Source organism: Scophthalmus maximus, chromosome 14 (assembly GCF_022379125.1).
Source record: "Scophthalmus maximus strain ysfricsl-2021 chromosome 14, ASM2237912v1, whole genome shotgun sequence".
NCBI classification, from domain to species: domain Eukaryota; kingdom Metazoa; phylum Chordata; class Actinopteri; order Pleuronectiformes; family Scophthalmidae; genus Scophthalmus; species Scophthalmus maximus.
Genome location: NC_061528.1, coordinates 2,455,001 through 2,471,988, shown reverse-complemented (window position 1 = coordinate 2,471,988; position 16,988 = coordinate 2,455,001). Strand labels below are relative to the sequence as shown.

The 16,988-nt window shown below is 44.5% G+C and overlaps 1 protein-coding gene across 1 annotated transcript in view; it reads left to right on the top strand.

Moving 5' to 3' along the window:
- The window catches only part of abcb6b (ATP-binding cassette, sub-family B (MDR/TAP), member 6b), a 31,444-nt gene that overhangs the window by 6,730 nt on the left and 7,726 nt on the right, over positions 1-16,988 (top strand). Inside the window, exons 7-17 of the mRNA XM_047337129.1 lie at positions 353-462; positions 1,127-1,192; positions 1,302-1,427; positions 1,911-1,987; positions 2,398-2,461; positions 4,717-4,802; positions 5,583-5,640; positions 5,909-6,013; positions 11,475-11,649; positions 11,791-11,903; positions 12,298-12,392. Coding sequence (XP_047193085.1) covers positions 353-462; positions 1,127-1,192; positions 1,302-1,427; positions 1,911-1,987; positions 2,398-2,461; positions 4,717-4,802; positions 5,583-5,640; positions 5,909-6,013; positions 11,475-11,649; positions 11,791-11,903; positions 12,298-12,392 — 1,075 coding nt within the window. The remainder of the gene's footprint in view (positions 1-352; positions 463-1,126; positions 1,193-1,301; positions 1,428-1,910; positions 1,988-2,397; positions 2,462-4,716; positions 4,803-5,582; positions 5,641-5,908; positions 6,014-11,474; positions 11,650-11,790; positions 11,904-12,297; positions 12,393-16,988) is intronic.

Genomic DNA, 16,988 nt, shown 5'->3' with positions numbered 1-16,988 from the left:
CTTTGTGTTAATCAGTACGATGGAGGCAGGTTTCACCAGGACAAGACACGTTTCTCAAACCTTTGTCTCTATGAATATAAACACAACAGAAACAGTTTGATAAAAGTTCTGTCATCAGATTTATAATGGATCGATGTTTAATAGAGATTTAACCATTTAGTCCAATAGCCATCTGATTTATCTCATAAATCCTCACTTTCAGGCTCCTACAAATGTGTCAAATATGAATTCATCACTAAATAGCTTCATCACTTACATCGCTTTTAATTTAACAACGACATTTAAGCTTGAAATTCGTGTCAGACGGATCTTCGTACCGATGTGAGTTGGAGTCTGCTCCATGTGTCCGCAGCCTGCACGGTCCTGATCACCGAGTGGAGGACGAAGTACAGGAGAGAGATGAACAGTCAGGACAACAACGCCAAGTCCAGAGCTGTCGACTCGCTGCTCAACTTCGAGACGGTGGGTAGTCCAACCAACCAACCAACCAACCAAACAACCAACCAAACAACCAAACAACCCAACTACCAAATAACCAACCAACCAACCAACCAACCAACCAAACAACCCAACCAACCAACCAACCAACCAACCAAATAACCAAACAACCAAACTACCAAATAACCAACCAACCAACCAAACAACTAACCAACCAACCAACCAAACAACCAACCAACCAACCAACCAAACAACTAACCAACCAACCAACCAACCAACCAACCAACCAACCAACCAAACAAACAACTAACCAACCAACCAAACAACCAACCAACCAACCAACCAACCAAACAACCAACCAACCAACCAACCAAACAACCAACCAACCAACCAACCAAACAACCAACCAAACACCCAACCAACCAAGTAACCAACCAAACACCCAACCAACCAAGTAACCAACCAAACAACCAACCAAACAAACAAACGGACGGGTTGAAACTTCCAAAAATCCGTTCTTTGAGACCCTCTGCTCTACTCACATTAGCATTTGTGGATGTCCAGTTTTTTCTTGATGTTTTCCAATGATAATCTAAAATGTTTGTAGGTATCAAATTTAAAAGATGTTAACAAGATTGTTCAATATGTTTCAGTCGTCATCCACTGGATTTGATTTATTTTTCCACAGGTAAAATATTACAACGCTGAGGATTATGAGGTCCGCTGCTTCCAAGAGGCCATTCACAAATATCAAGTGAGCTCGTGCAACCCATAGCAGACGGACATTTTCTTCAGTCTTCTGACACTTTTTTCTATATTTCTTACTTGTGACATAAAGTACGTGGTGATTGTGTTTGACGCAGCATTGCGAGTGGAAGAGCTTGGCGTCGCTCGCTCTGCTGAACCAAGCGCAGAACGTCATCATCGGATCAGGACTTCTGGCCGGATCACTGCTCTGTGCCCGCCTGGTGTCCGGGGGTCAATTCCAGGTACGGGTTTGGGTTGAGTAGATGAAACATAACAGAATCCAATCTTGAAATCGTAAAACATACAGTTTACATATATATAATACAAATTCTATCTTTATCTTTGCTCTAAAGATCTGCCCCTCTGAAGGACTGTAAAGTGACATTTTCACTTTTTGGACTCTTTGTTTAAAATCTGTCTGATGTAATTTCCTGTTTTACTTTGAAGTGTCATTCCTTGCGTGTCTTTTGGTTCTTTTTGACTTCCTGTCTTCTTCTAACTTCCCTCTGACCTACCTTTCTCCATAACAGTTTTACAAAATGATACTACGAATGTAGAAGCTGGTTCAGCTGCCGTCAACTGGTCAAAGGACGCGTGAACCTCTTTCTAGTCGGAGGCCAATTTACAGTAACCGTTGATTATTATATATATAGGACCAGTGCTGTTCTGTGGGTTGGTGGTTCCTTTATGTTCAGCCGGTCTGTGTATTTTCTGTTTCCCCTCAGGTTGGAGATTATGTTCTGTTCGGGACCTACATCATCCAGCTGTACACCCCTCTCAACTGGTTCGGCACCTACTACAGGTGAGATGAGTGTACGAGGACCAGGAGGCAAATCACAGACCCTGTAATACAACACAGACAAGGACCTATTGTTCGTCCTAACTTGTACAATGATGTGTCAGTCTCGTGTGTCAGTATATATGAGGTATGTCTCAGGCTGACTACACGGTACCGACAACATGATGAGAACGAGGTCGTTCATTGGTTCACCGCTTGCGCATGGGCGTTGTCATGTCTCCTGGAATTCTAAAGATGTATTGAGACTGTCATTTGTTTATTGTAGTAAATATTAGAGTATTTTAATCTAACATGAAACAAGTGATACTTCTTTCTCTTGTGCAGTGTTGCTATCACTATTACTGTGACTAATGATATTAATAATGCTAAGAGACGACTGACCATGAGACTATGAAATGATTGTGTGTCCGCAGGTTGATTCAGAGTGCGTTCGTTGACATGGAGAACATGTTGGCGCTGCTGACGGAGCAGAAGGAGGTGAGTCACAAACACCAGTCAACATCCTGAAAGTGTCTCAGTCGGCTAGTTTAAACGCAGATTAATTTATATAGTGAGTCAAGTTGCTGCTGACGGTCCACAGTTAGTCGTAATGAAGTCGATAACAGGAACCAAACACGTCTGCTGTTTTTTTACTTCGATGTCCTTGAAGCGAAGAGAAAACAAACCCACTGTGCACGTACATGAACCTGCTCAGCACACAGACACAGCTGGACACCAGCTGGTGACAACAGCAGATCTATCAGCCGCTAGAGAACCAGATGTTTCCCCTCGGGAGCCGGTGGAGACCAAAGACGGAGCTCAAAGAGAGGGAACGTCGAACGTACAGTTGCCAGATGTGCCAGTCCACTGACGCTTGACCGGTAACAGCCGCGGGTGTGAATGAGCAACCGTTTGCTTGTTTACACGTCTCATAAAAGACGATGATGTATCAGTGCCGCATTCGCAACTCGCCTCCGAGTGGCGATGAACTGTGTTGGTTACGGATCACGTGATGCTTACACAGTGAAAAGATTTGTGTGTCTATAAATAGTTTGTGTTGCACATTGTCACTGGGTTTGCTCACTTGTTTTTAAAGCCTGGGTACAAAGCTGTAGAATTATTACAATGATAAAAATGTAATGTATATTTATTAGAATGATGAGCAACAAATTGCTGTTGCTCCGGTAGTTTGGTTTTCAGTTATGATACGCAGAGTCCGGATAGAAAGATAGATGGAGAGATAGATAAATAGATATATAGATAGATAGATAAATAGATAGATATATAGATTGATTGATTGATTGATTGATTGATAGATAGATATATCGAATTCCAGTGTTACAGCAGCAGGTATCCATCTCACCTTACAAAATAAACAAAATATAAGAACTGCCAAAAATTATACAAGAAGAAGGAATATGAATATAAGCAATGTACATAAAAGATAGAAAATATAAAATTATGTGACAATCACATGTACGTGCACAGACAAATCGGAAAAAATCGGAAAAATCCGAGCGGAGTTCAGAGTCACGCTGCTTGGAAACAGAGACACTCACTCAGTCAGAGGTCAGCGGATTAGGAGGTCAACAAGTGTTTGTGTGTGACATTGTGTGTGTGTGTGTTTGCGCGCATGCATACAGAGTCTGCCTGTGTGTGTGTGTGTGTGTGTGTGTGTGTGTGTGTGTGTGTGTGTGTGTGTGTTTCGGTGGGAAAAGGCGTCCTCCGGCCGCCTCGCTGGAGGCTCCGACGTTCACAGGCCCTTGATATGGTAAACAGTCACATGAATGTACACAAAAGCATTAGAGCACCTTAAAAACACAGCGGCCCCTTTCTTTGGCTTGGGAAGATGCAGGGGAGGGGGGGTCAGGGGGGTCAGGGCGGAGGAGGAGGGGGGAGTGTGAAAACTTATGGCGATAAATAATCAAACTTTGAGCCCCCTCGTTTCACGTCTTCATATGAGCAATATGATGAAACTTTATGAATCCCACACCGGGGGAATTCACGTGTGACAGCACAAGTAAGAGTCAAAGGCATCAGGGAAAAGAGGAAGGTAATAAAATTTGATGCAAATAAATACAAATAAAAACAGAAAAGAACTATACAAAAGACTGTCGATAAACTTTGTACGTGGTATACAAAGAGCGCAGGTAATTGCTTTGTGAAAAAGAGGCTAAAAATGTGCTGTATGGGATGTGCAGTAAAAAATAAGTAATATATCGTGAATATATATACTGTACATACGTATACAGTCGTATATATATTTTTACAAACATATACACAAACCATACGTTCATATATTGCACAGGACGTTTATTGCACAACTCCTCCTCTATTTCGCACTCTGTCCTCCTTCCCTTTCATTTCAATCAAAAATGAATAATCTTTTAATTATTTCAATATCAGAATAAGAAATGAATATGTTTTTCTGTTGGACTTGACAGTTGATTCCTGACCTTGAATCAACAGTTGGCAACAGCAGATGCATTTTGTTCAACTAAACCACAGAGTCTCCATCAGCAACGCGATGTCATGGAAACGTCGATGTTCAAAACGCTTTCATCACGTTCTTTGTTGTCGCGGTTACCAAAGTCAAGCGTGAGCCGCCAAGTTCGGCTCTGACACCAAGAGGAGATGCAAAAGCGATCGAGATGATGAAACACTGTGATGTGACTGAAACAAGGAAATGAGCCACATGGATCTTGCAAAGCGTCATTTATATTGTTTGGTGTCTTTGTATTTCCTCCTCCCAGGTCCAGGATGCGGAGGACGCGCGGGACTTGCAGCTCAGAGCAGGTCAGGTGGAGTTTGACAGAGTCTGTTTCAGCTACGTGCCTGGGTGTGTAGTCGACCACTAGTCCGTCTATAGATGAAAATCCAGCCTTCTATTACGAAATGTGACTCTCGGTTTTTACGTATGGAAATGGAACCTGACCCTGGTACAGCATCACTGGACGGTTCAGTGTCTGACTCTGACTCTGCATCTTGTCGTCTACCGACAGACACACATACACACACACCTACACGCAAACACGCACACACACACACACACACACACACACCTACACACACAAACACGCACACACATACACCTACACACGCACACACACACATACACGCAAACACGCACACACACACATACACGCAAACACGCACACACACACACACAAACACGCACACACATACACCTACGCACACACACACACATACACCTACACACACACGCAGACACACACACACACACACACACACACACACACGTGTGAAGGAGCAGTTTGATTCTGTATTTGGACGTGGCCCAGCTGGTCACCGTCGCCCGCTGTCTGCCGGATGACTGACACCCGGGACAAACACAGTGACTTCTTATTAATTGAAAGTCTCGGCCGACCTCCCGCGTGCACCGCCCTTTATTTCACAGTAGAAGAAGAAGAATGCAGCGAGAAGCTGTCAGAGAGTCAGAAATATCTGTGATTTCGTACAAACCTTCATGGTCCTTTCTTGACTTCAGTCTAATCGTGACGAGGATTTAAGTAAAGTTCCTCTGGATTCTTATAGTTGTTTTTTTTTTTGCGTGTGTTTGTGTGTGTGTGTGTGCGTGTGCGTGTGCGTGTGCGTGCAGCACTGAGGTTCTCAGGGATGTGACCTTCACAGCGGAGGCGGGACAGACCGTGGCCCTGGTACGTTCTCTTCTGTTTGATACACGTGTCAATTTTTTATGATAATAATAATAATAATAATAATAATAATAATACATTTTATTTATAGAGTCATGTTGATAGATTTGGTTTAATTCGCCTGATTTGAGACATCTATATGTCTACGACATTGTGTGTGTGTGTGTGTGTGTGTGTGTGTGTGTGTGTGTGTGTGTGTGTGTGTGTGTGTGTGTGTGTGTGTGTGTGTGTGTGTGTGTGTGTGTGTGTGTGTGTGTCTGTCCATCGGCAGGTTGGTCCGTCTGGATCAGGCAAAAGCTCCATCCTGCGTCTCTTGTTCAGATTCTACGACCCTCAGAGTGGCTGCATTCGCATAGACGGACAGGACATCTCCAAGGTACACACACACACACACACACACACACACACACACCATGACACACATTCTCCCTCTTCCTCTTCCGTTTCTGTCTCTCGCTCTTCATCGACCGTTTCCATCCGTCGCCTCACGTACTTTGACTTGCACTTTCCCTCTGTTACCACACGCACACACATACACGCGCACACACACGCACACACACACACACACACACACACACACACACACACACAGAGTTGGCCTGAGTGTGTGAGCTCCAGTCACACTGTGAATAAATCATAGTAAAAGGTTCCTGAATAATGCAGCAACGAGTCCAGACACCAGATGTGTGTGTGTGTGTGTGTGTGTGTGTGTGCGTGTGTGTGTGTGCTGTGGTTGAAGTAACTCTGTTTATGATTTGCTCAAAGTCTCAATAAAGCTTCACAAACACTCTCTCTCTCACACACACGTACACACACGTACACACACGTACACGTGTTCTCGCACAACGAACACGCTTGTTGGTGATGAAGAGGCTGCTGATGATTACGGACGTTGTTTGTAATTACGCAGCGGGGGGAACGTTTAATCAACGCACACACACGCACGCGTGGAATTTTCCCTTTGAAAGTCGATTCAGACTCTTCATCAAAGGAAGAAGGATTCGTTCATCAGTTCACCAGCTACAACCAAATGCACAAGGCCTTTTCATTTCATTTTCTTGTAATACCGATCATCGTTAACGGTAAATCCCCCTGATCTCCTGATCTCCTGATTACTACGGAAGAAATAACTCAACAGTACATAAGTCCTGGTCCTGCTCGTCAGGAGTAATGAGGGGAAACGAGAAAGCGTCATGAAACAAACTCGTAAAGTGAGTCGTAACTCCCTGGAACGCCCCGATCACAGACGATAGATGTGAAGGAGATGAACTTTGATTAACAGGTGGCCGTGAAGTTCCACCTCTTTGCCACAGAGAGAGAAGAAGAGGATGTTTTGCGCTGCAGGTTTCATACGCCAGCGTGTTGGTTCACACGTTGCCTGTCGTCACTCCATTAACATCCACCACACTCCTGTTCTCCTCTGTCAATGCCTTTTTAATGTGTCACTATCAAAGCCGCCTCCATTTCAGCAAATGACATGATCTTTCCCCCGCAATCAACCGTAGGTCACGTGGTCAGAAAGAACCAATCAGTTTGGTGAGTGGTGTCGTCGCGACCAATTGGCATCACGGTGCTCAAGTTGCTGGAAAGGCTGTGACCATACTGGTACGAGCCCAACTGTCACTCATGCCATGCTACCTGGTTCTACCAACAGGCTATTGTGACATGTAGCTCGTAGCGCTATGCTAGCTATTTCATCATTTTAAAAAGCACCATTTCAAAAACCCCACCTGTAAAAGTGTAGCTCCATTCATTTGTTGTTTTGGATTCACATTTTCTCAAATGCTGGTCATGTTCTGTTTGATACTGTAGGAAACAATACAATACAGAACAAAACGATACGATACAGAACTATGCAATGTGATACGAAACAATACGAGACGATACAATATGATACGAAACTAAACTAAATGATACAATACAATACAATATGATACGAGACGATACAATACGATACGAAACTAAACTAAATGATACGATACAATACAATATGATACAAATCTATACGAGACGATACAATACGATACGAAACTATAGGAAACGATACGAAACGATACGATACGAAACTAAACAAAACGATATGATACAATACAATACGATACAAATCTATACGAAACGACACAATACGATACAAAACTATAGGAAATGATACGAAACGATACGATACGAAACTACAGGAAACTATACGAAACGAAACGATACGATACGAAACTAAACTAAACTAAATGATACGATACAATACAATACGATACAAATCTATACGAAACGACACAATACGATACGAAACTATAGGAAATGATACGAAACGATACAAACGATACGAAACTAAACAAAACGATACGAAACGATACGAAACTAAACAAAACGATATGATACAATACAATACGATACAAATCTGTACCAAACGACACAAAACGATACGATACGAAACTATAGGAAACTATACGAAACGATACAATACGAAACTCAACAAAACAATACGATACAATAAGAAACGATACGAAACTAAACGATACGATACAATACGAAACTATAGGAAGCTTTAGGAAACTATACGAAACGATACGAAACTAAACGATACGATACGAAAACGTTACGATACAAAACGTTACGATACGAAGTGTTACGATACGAAACGTTACGATACGAAACGTTACGATACAAAACGAAACGAAACGTTACGATACGAAACGTTACGATACGAAACGTTACGATACGAAACGTTACGATACGAAACGTTACGATACGAAACGTTACGATACGAAACGTTACGATACGAAACGTTACGATACGAAACGTTACGATACGAAACGTGACGATACGAAGTGTTACGATACGAAACGTTACGATACGATACGAAACGAAACGAAACGTTACGATACGAAACGTTACGATACGATACGATACGAAACGAAACGTTACGATACGATACGAAACGAAACGTTACGATACGAAACGTTACGATACGATGCGATACTCTTTATTGTTCGGGTGGGGAAATTTGTCTTGGAATCAAATGCTGCACACTTAGTTGCCGGTTGACCGCTTGTGTTTGTAGAGTTTACCACTTTAACTTTGCTGTGCGAGTGTCTTTTATCTGCCGCAGATCGAAATGTTCCCCACACATTTTCTACCGACAGCAGACCCTGTCCTGCTTTAGCTTAACGTGATTCTTATCAGTGATGTTGCAAACGAGTTCCAGCTGGAAAATGGGGATCGTGTTCCGCTTGTTGCACACAGCTGCTCGTAGGTTTTTTCCGATCTTTTCTTAATTTAGCTGTTGTAGTGGTTCAGAGATTTTTCTCAAATCTGACTTAATACTCAGATTTCCGAAATGTATTGGTCGCTGTGATCATTCCTCCCTTCCGGATTCTGCCACACTGTGAAGAAATGGGGGACCAAAGTGCATTCAGCTGGAGTTGCCAACGCCAAGTCGTTCATTTAAGACTATAGTTAGAATATTTGACAGTGTGCGATGTGTGAGTCGTAATCCCTTATCTTAATCTCCAATCGGGTTTTCACTTGTGCATTTCAAAACCATGATGGAGGCAGAATTCCAGCAGCTCAGATGCAAGTACATGTACATGACTCTTTGCTGCAAACGTGTGCCCAGTTCTTTCGCAACACGCGCGACGCAGTGAACGCCGCTCGGGCTCTTGGACCTCTGCCGGTGTTTTGTGGCCCATGTGTCGTGTGCCATTCTGTCGGTCTACCGGCATGTGGCCGCCACATGTGATGCAGCTGTGACGCGTCCGGCTGGTCACTGAATGCCGGTGTGAGTCATCTGTTTAGCTTGTTTTCTAAGGTGCCAGTCAGGTTTCCTTTTTAGATTTTAGGGGCGTATAAACAGAACTTTTTCGCATGTTGGTATAATCACCGCTCGTGACTACCCAGCTTTTCCTGTTATTCAGTGACACACGCCTTCCCGCCGGTGTGGAAAGAGTAAGAGACAAGTAAGCAAATGGAAAAGCTTTCTTTCATAACTCCACGTTGAATCGACCCTCCAAACGACCATATCTACAAATTCCTAGAATATCCACCGGTGACACAAATACTTTTTTGGCCCCCGGAGCATCGTGGGCTACCAACACATGGTCAAAGAACTTGTAAAGGGAATGGTTAGAGTTAGGGTGACATCAATCTGCACGATTACTTGACAGAATATAAGCAAATCCATTTACCAACTTGACGGACTTACCAGGTCCACCGCTGACCTCTAGCGGCCGAGTACATAACTACCACTAGAGGTCACACGCTTTTTAACACTTGGTCACGGGGTTTGGACAAATTGTTGATCCTAGTGGGTCAACAAGCGACAGGTTCCGTGGATTTATTTAAGATTTCTTTCACAAGCTTTGGTAGTGCGTTGATTAAGAGTGTTGGGTGAGGCCTTGACCCAAGCCCTCCAGCCTACCGCCGCTATGAGCAACTGTTTTTTACTGCTTGGCCAATGACAAACATTTCGTAGAAGACGGGGATGAAGAGATGAATGCTTCATCATCCGGTAATAGCAGTCATCATCTCATGTGCGTGAGGACATCTGTCTCACACTCAGATTCCCTCTTGTGATGTGATGTTTCGATGAAAAACATTAAAGCCTTTCTTCTTCTTCTCTTTTGTTGTTTCCCCCCCTTTTGCCCTTCTTCCTCTCCATCTGCGTCGTCCCCATTTTATAAAGTTTTCTTGGTGTTGCAGCTCCGTCTCAATCAGAAACAGATGCTCTGTTGTTCTCCGAGTGGAAAGAAATGACAGAAGTAAGCAGCCGCAATCGAGCTAAGGGGGGAAAGTGAGTGATTGCCGGCCAAAAGCCGAGCCGGTGCAGGAAATGGAATTTGTATTGTTGTGGCGGCGGAGGGAAGAAAAGACGAGTCACAAGTTCTTCTTCCAAAACACGAAATCATATCTGGAGCGAGAGAGAGAGCGAGAGACCGAATTTATAGAACGCTGAGAGGTTTTATTGTTGAACAGGGGAAACACATCGCGGCTTTTTCACTCGCGCCGGTTCGGACGCCGAAGCAGACGGACGTCACATGTGCTCTCAACAGTAGGATGAGGACAGATAAGAATCAAACAAGTGTGTAACGGTTTCGTATCTCGTCTCATCTCCACATTTCAAACATGATGCGACGAGGGATTTAAGAAAACCTTTCTTACAATAAAGGTGAACGTTGGAAAGCTGAAAGAAAGTCACGAGGCATGATTTCAGTTATTTTACACAGCACTTCCTGCAGGTGTCACTCATATTTGAACTCCTCCTGCTGCGTCAACAATCCCATAATTCCCACATGTTTTCACCCACAGTTTATATTGAGATTTTGATATTTTTCCCGTGAAAAATCGCACCTGGAATCAATTCTGCAAATTCTTTATCGATAAATAAATCAATCGCTGAGCAAATTTTAAGGCCCTGTATTCAATGAGTGAGGCGATTATTTAAACTGTCGTCTAGTCACCAGCCTGCATTGATAAAAAATATAAATGATTAAGTCGAGGAGAACTAAATAATCTTTTTGGATAAAGGCCGATGCATCGAGAGACGTACAGACATCGCTGTAGGACGTGTACTATCTGTGACCTGGAGCGGCATGCATTATATAGTGTAGGATGAATTTAGCCATGCAACATTTATGTAGATGTATGCTCAGTGTGTGTGTGTGTGTGTGTGTGTGTGTGTAAGAGGAAAAGTTTCTCCTGTTCGTAGACATTAAAGTTTACACTGTGACCTGCGGACCTGAGGACCCCACATACCCCAAGCTGCTGAGATGGACCGATGGACCAGCAAAGTGATTTTTCAGTACTATTCCAATTCTTCTATCGTGTCCGTTGCTGTGTCTCAGGTGCGCCAGTCGTCTCTGCGGTCGTACATCGGCGTGGTTCCCCAGGACACGGTGCTTTTCAACGACACCGTCGGCAACAACATCCGCTATAGCCGAGTCACAGCGAGCGACCGGGAGGTGGAGACGGCGGCCGTGGCGGCGGACATTCACGCCAGGATACTGGAGCTCCCTCAGGGTCAGGCCAGGGTGTGTGTGTGTGTGTGTGTGTGTGTGTGTGTGTGTGTGTGTGTTTAGATGGCAATAATGAAAATGCCGATTCCAATCCTGATGTTGGACAGTAAACTATCGTAAGTAAGATGGCGATGTGTTCAACCAGGCTATGACACGGAGGTGGGGGAGCGGGGCCTGAAGCTCAGCGGCGGGGAGAAGCAGCGGGTGGCGATAGCTCGAACCGTCCTGAAGGAACCCCAGATCATTCTGCTGGATGAGGTGAGGAGGCCACACGCAAGGTAGAGGTACACGATCTTTAACAACCTGACATGAAGCGTCCAACCGTAAATGCTGTATCATCCCCGGGTGATACAGAAATATCTTTTTGCTCGATGAAAGAAACATCTTCTGACCACGTCTGGCTGTGACTGCTGCCCTAACAACTGTCATAAAAACATTCTGTGTCCAATTTATAGTTGGTAAAGCTTTATTTATCCTGGAAGTCTCTCGAAGTCTCAGATCCCTCTTTACGAGCCCAAAACCAAATTACATCCGAAACAATTCAGTGACACATTCACACATTTTATCACTCAACTGTTTCTATGCAGTGGTGTATACTGCACCTTGTTTATTTTTGCAATTACACTAACGAATGCTGTGTTTGGTCCGTTAGGCCACTTCTTCACTGGACACCCAAACTGAGAGGAACATCCAGGCGTCACTGGCCAAGGTCTGCACCAACAGGACGACTATAGTGGTCGCACACAGGTGACATCACACACTACCGAGCTGGGTCTTGTTGGGGAGGAAGCCTCCTGCTCCCTATACCTGAAACTGTAGAAAGCTTCATAATAGGTTTGCTTGTTTTACCTCGAACTGCAGCCACAACTTTTGGAAAAACCTAATTTTCAAATGTGATACAAAGTTAAAGACGTAGCACAGCTTTGGCTTTGAGTCGTTGCAATGTTTCAGTCTTAAAGTGGTGGCATGACACCAACAAGTAGAGTAGCTCTATCTTGCAATATAAAAGAAAGATATTTTTTCTTTTAGAACTCCTGGCTCTGCGCTGTTGTTCGGATGAATGGAGGATTTTTTTGGGCCCATGTCCCATTATTCCACCAAGTTTTGTGGAAATTCTGTAGTTTTGGGGTAATCCTGCTACTGACAAACAAACTAATAAAAATATATGCAGATATTTCAGCCTAGACCAAAGTTGTTGAATGACCCTTGCATCCAGTGTGTATTACAGCAAGAACTAGAACGGCGCTCAGTAGAAGGGCCAACAGTTCCCTTCAAATTCAATCAAGCTGCACCAAATTACACACACCCATAGATATCAGTCTCCCAAAATATGTCCGATTTTTTTCCAGCAAGAACAACAAATTATTGTCCAAAAACATCCTATCGTGTAATGTTAAAGAGGGTGATTAAAAAAAGATTCCTGGATCCGCCCTATTGACCGGGTCCGTGGCAAATTTGAATGGGTTCTTTCTTGGCCCGTGTCCCAAGTTTCGTGGGAATCCCCTCTGTAACTTTCGTGTAATTCTGCATACCCTCCGTGGCGGTTATAGTTAAAACTTAATATTAAAGCATGGCAGTTTTGGAGTGTAGTCCACAGTTTGATGAATATTCAGCTGAACATATTGAACCGATCATTGAAGATGAGGTTGAGAGTGAATCATATTGTGTTTCTTAAGGCCATTGTTACAGTCCTTTCTTTTACTGCTTGTAAGAGGCAAGTTGTCCTTGACAAAAAGATGTTCCAATGTGGAACTGGACGTGAGTGTCTGTTCCCCCCCTGCTCCGTCAGTGACAGTGGTCTGAAACATTGTGGTAACAGCGGTGGTAATACGGGAAAGTGAAAAGGAAAACCAAATGTGAACGGAGGGGATGAAAGGAAGAGTGGGACGTGGTGAAAGGAAAACAGGATTAGCACTCACACAAAGGGAAGGATGGGGAGATTAAAGGGAAAGCTGATTGGAGGATATGAGGTGACGCGTGATGACAGGTCAACAAAAAGTAAAAGAAACAGATGTCCGCTTGTTCATCAGTCGGAGTGATTCTGGAAAAAAAAGAAGACTTGAAAGGCTCTGACCATCGCAGACACTGAAATACATCGGGAAGCAGCAGCCGCTGGAACCCGTGTTTTCATCATCTCCTCCGCACAATGGATCGTGTTGATCTCGTTCCGTGACTAACGTCATTAAATCATGTTTTCTATTGTACGGATGGGGTCGGCTCATTTGATCTAATTTAAACTGGTGAAAGTGAAACGTTCAGTGTGTATGTGAGAATTACAAATTACCAACAAAACAAAAACAACAAAACTTTGTACATGTGTAGCTAATCTTTTTGCTTTTTAAACGTCTCATAGTGTGACACATCTAGATATATCTGAACCGCCCCACTTCTTTCTGTACCACAAACGCTCGGCAGAAGTGGGGCTGCTTTCCATCATACCTCGGACCTCGGAGGTCGGAACTCGGGGGTTATCGTTCCATTTTAATCTCGGAACTCGGAATTACCGACCTCCGAGTCGGAAGTTCCAACTGGAATGCCGCTAGGCCCGGAGGGACTAGGCTAGGCGCTAGGTTACGGTAAACATGGCCGCAGCATCCGGAAACTGTAAATTCAGGAGACTCCGCTTTGCTCAAAGGACCGTACCATTCGTTCGTTCTTCGACAGCAGCCGCACCGCTGCTGAATCACAAGCGGTACCTGAAAACTGTCGAGATCGCCCAAATGGTGAAGTCCTTGATCGTCAACACGACCGCCAACAAAACCTTCGGTCTTTAAAGCGGAAATAGGAGACTGCCCTCCAACCAAAAATGACCAGATGGGTCGTCTTTTGGAGCAGCTTATTACGACGTATATGGTCGTTTGCGGTAGTTATGTACACGGCCGTTAGAGGTGGACCTGGTAAGTCCGTGAAGTTTGTGTATTTTTCGATGGATTTGCTTGTATTATGTAAAGTAATCGTGCTGATTCTCTGCCATGTCACCGCTGAAATGGAATAGGAAGGAAGACGGCAACGGTGGATGTCTTAAGCAGAAGTATTTATTATAAGAGCTCAGTATCCGGTTCGATACACAGATCAACAGGTTCACAGTGTTTGGCTTCCCAAGACAGTCTGCCCATCCCCGGCCTCTGTAGTGTATTTATCTTTGAGTAATGTCGTCATCTCCCCACGACTACGACACCTCGAGTGAGACTTCAGCTCAATGATTGTTTCGTCTTGCCATTGATGAGATGACCTCGCTTGGTGCCTGAGAAGACTCGCCTTAAGAGTTTGTCGGGGAGGAGAGACGAAAAGTCCCCAACAACCCTAACCATCACCTTTACCTTGACAAACATCATCAACCATGCGTTTAAATCCCACGATGCTCTGAGGCGCTAATTTAGGAAACGGTCGATTTGGTTGTTTTTACCAGATGCGACGTAGCTCATTGGAGGACTTGTTGTCTCATTGCGTATATTGCTGACATCAACTAAACGTCCAGACATCCACTCGTTTCTTTCATCTTCCAATTTATTCCTTCTCCTTTTGTCCCCAAAACACAAATGATCCGATCAGGCAAGGATATGTCTGTCTATTGTAATTATTATCTTCCCTTTCAAAGTGATTGTATGAGGCCCATTTTACAGTGTAAGTCTCTGTCCCCCGTAAGATCCCGATTACACACTGACAGGTCTGAGCGCTCTGATCCGGCAGCTTCTTAATCTTTCAATAGCAGCAGCAGATGGAGTCTGGATCGCTGGAATCAATTGGCCCTCAAATGAAATGAAAACACACACGATCACAGTGGACGGGTCGCGACTCACGACGCTCTCTCTCCATCGGTTTATTGGATGGGGAGGGAGTTTTCCCCCTCTCACCCTGAACATGGCATCAAGCAAACTGTGTCGTTTGCGGTGTACTGAACTATAGGTATATGTGTAGTTGACCTGCGAAACATATTTATCTCATGTTCTGCTCCGTCTTTAGCCCGGGACACAGAAACAGGAGCGCTGTTGGTCGTTTGAGTCGAGAGATTCTTCCTCTTTATGAGATCATTTTTTTTCATGTACACACCTCGAATAGAACGACCTGCGTGTAAACACACCGGACGCTTTCTACTTGATCTCGGCCCTGAATTAGTGGAATGGAAGAACTGTGGACGTCTGCAGTCTCTTGAGAGAGAGATTTCTACCTGTGACCGAGGTTTTCCATCAAATATTGAGCAGGCGGACGTCCGGGGATGATCTTGAAGGACATTAAAAGCAGAGTGGTGGAGCTTCAGAGTGGCATTCAGCCGACCGCAGAGGCAGGAGGTCTATTTTTCTTTGGGGGGGGGGGGGGGGGGGGGGGGGGGGGGGGGGGGGGGGGGGGGGGGGGGGGGGGGGGGGGGGGGGGGGGGGGGGGGGGGGGGGGGGGGGGGGGCATAATATCAACGTGTCCCCTTCAATTTCCAAGTTTCGAAAATCACGCATCTGTGGAAAACTCTCAACTTTGCACCTCGAGAATGACTGATTGTTATTTGTGCTGGTTCCCCACGGCGTCGCGTCACCGAGTGTCTTTAATCGGACGCTCATCGGGGACAGCGGACATAAATATGAACTTTAATAATTCACAGACAAGTTCACTCAGAGTTCCTCCGACCGCGAGCGACGTGTGTGTGTGTGTGTGTGTGTGTGTGTGTGTGTGTGTGTGTGTGTGTGTGTGTGTGTGTGTGTGTGTGTGTGTGTGTGTGTGTGTGTGTGTGTGTGTGTGTGTGTGTGTGTGTGTGTGTGTGTGTGTGTGTGTGTGTGACACTGTGTGTGTGTGTGTGTGTGACTGTGTGTGTGTGTGTGTGTGACTGTGTGTGTGTGTGTGTGTGTGTGTGTGTGTGAGACACTGTGTGTGTGTGTGTGTGTGTGTGTGTGTGAGTGTGTGTGACTGTGTGTGTGTGTGTGTGTGTGTACACCCTGTGAGTGATTACTGACTGTGTATGTTGTGTTTATGAGGCAGCTGAAGATATTTAACATTGAACCACACATTATCACCGACTGCCTCTCTCTCTCTTTCTGCGCATCCGACTCTGTCTTTTTCCATTTCCTCATTTCTTTCATCCCCCTTCTTCCCAAACCTCTGGCACCTCCGGAATCTCTCTCTCTCTCTCTCTCGTTCCAAACACGTAGTCTGTGACGTACACTTGGGGACATTTCACACGTGTGCAAAGGAAATCGCCTTTCTTTTTTCTTCTTCTTTGCAACTGTCTGTCATTTCTTTTATTCATAATAAAAAAAATGTTTACGTTTGAGGCTCCACGGGCTTCCGATCTTAAACTTAATGTGTCGTTTAATAAGTGTTGACAAGACGATGTAGTTGGAAAAACAGCTGGCAAGT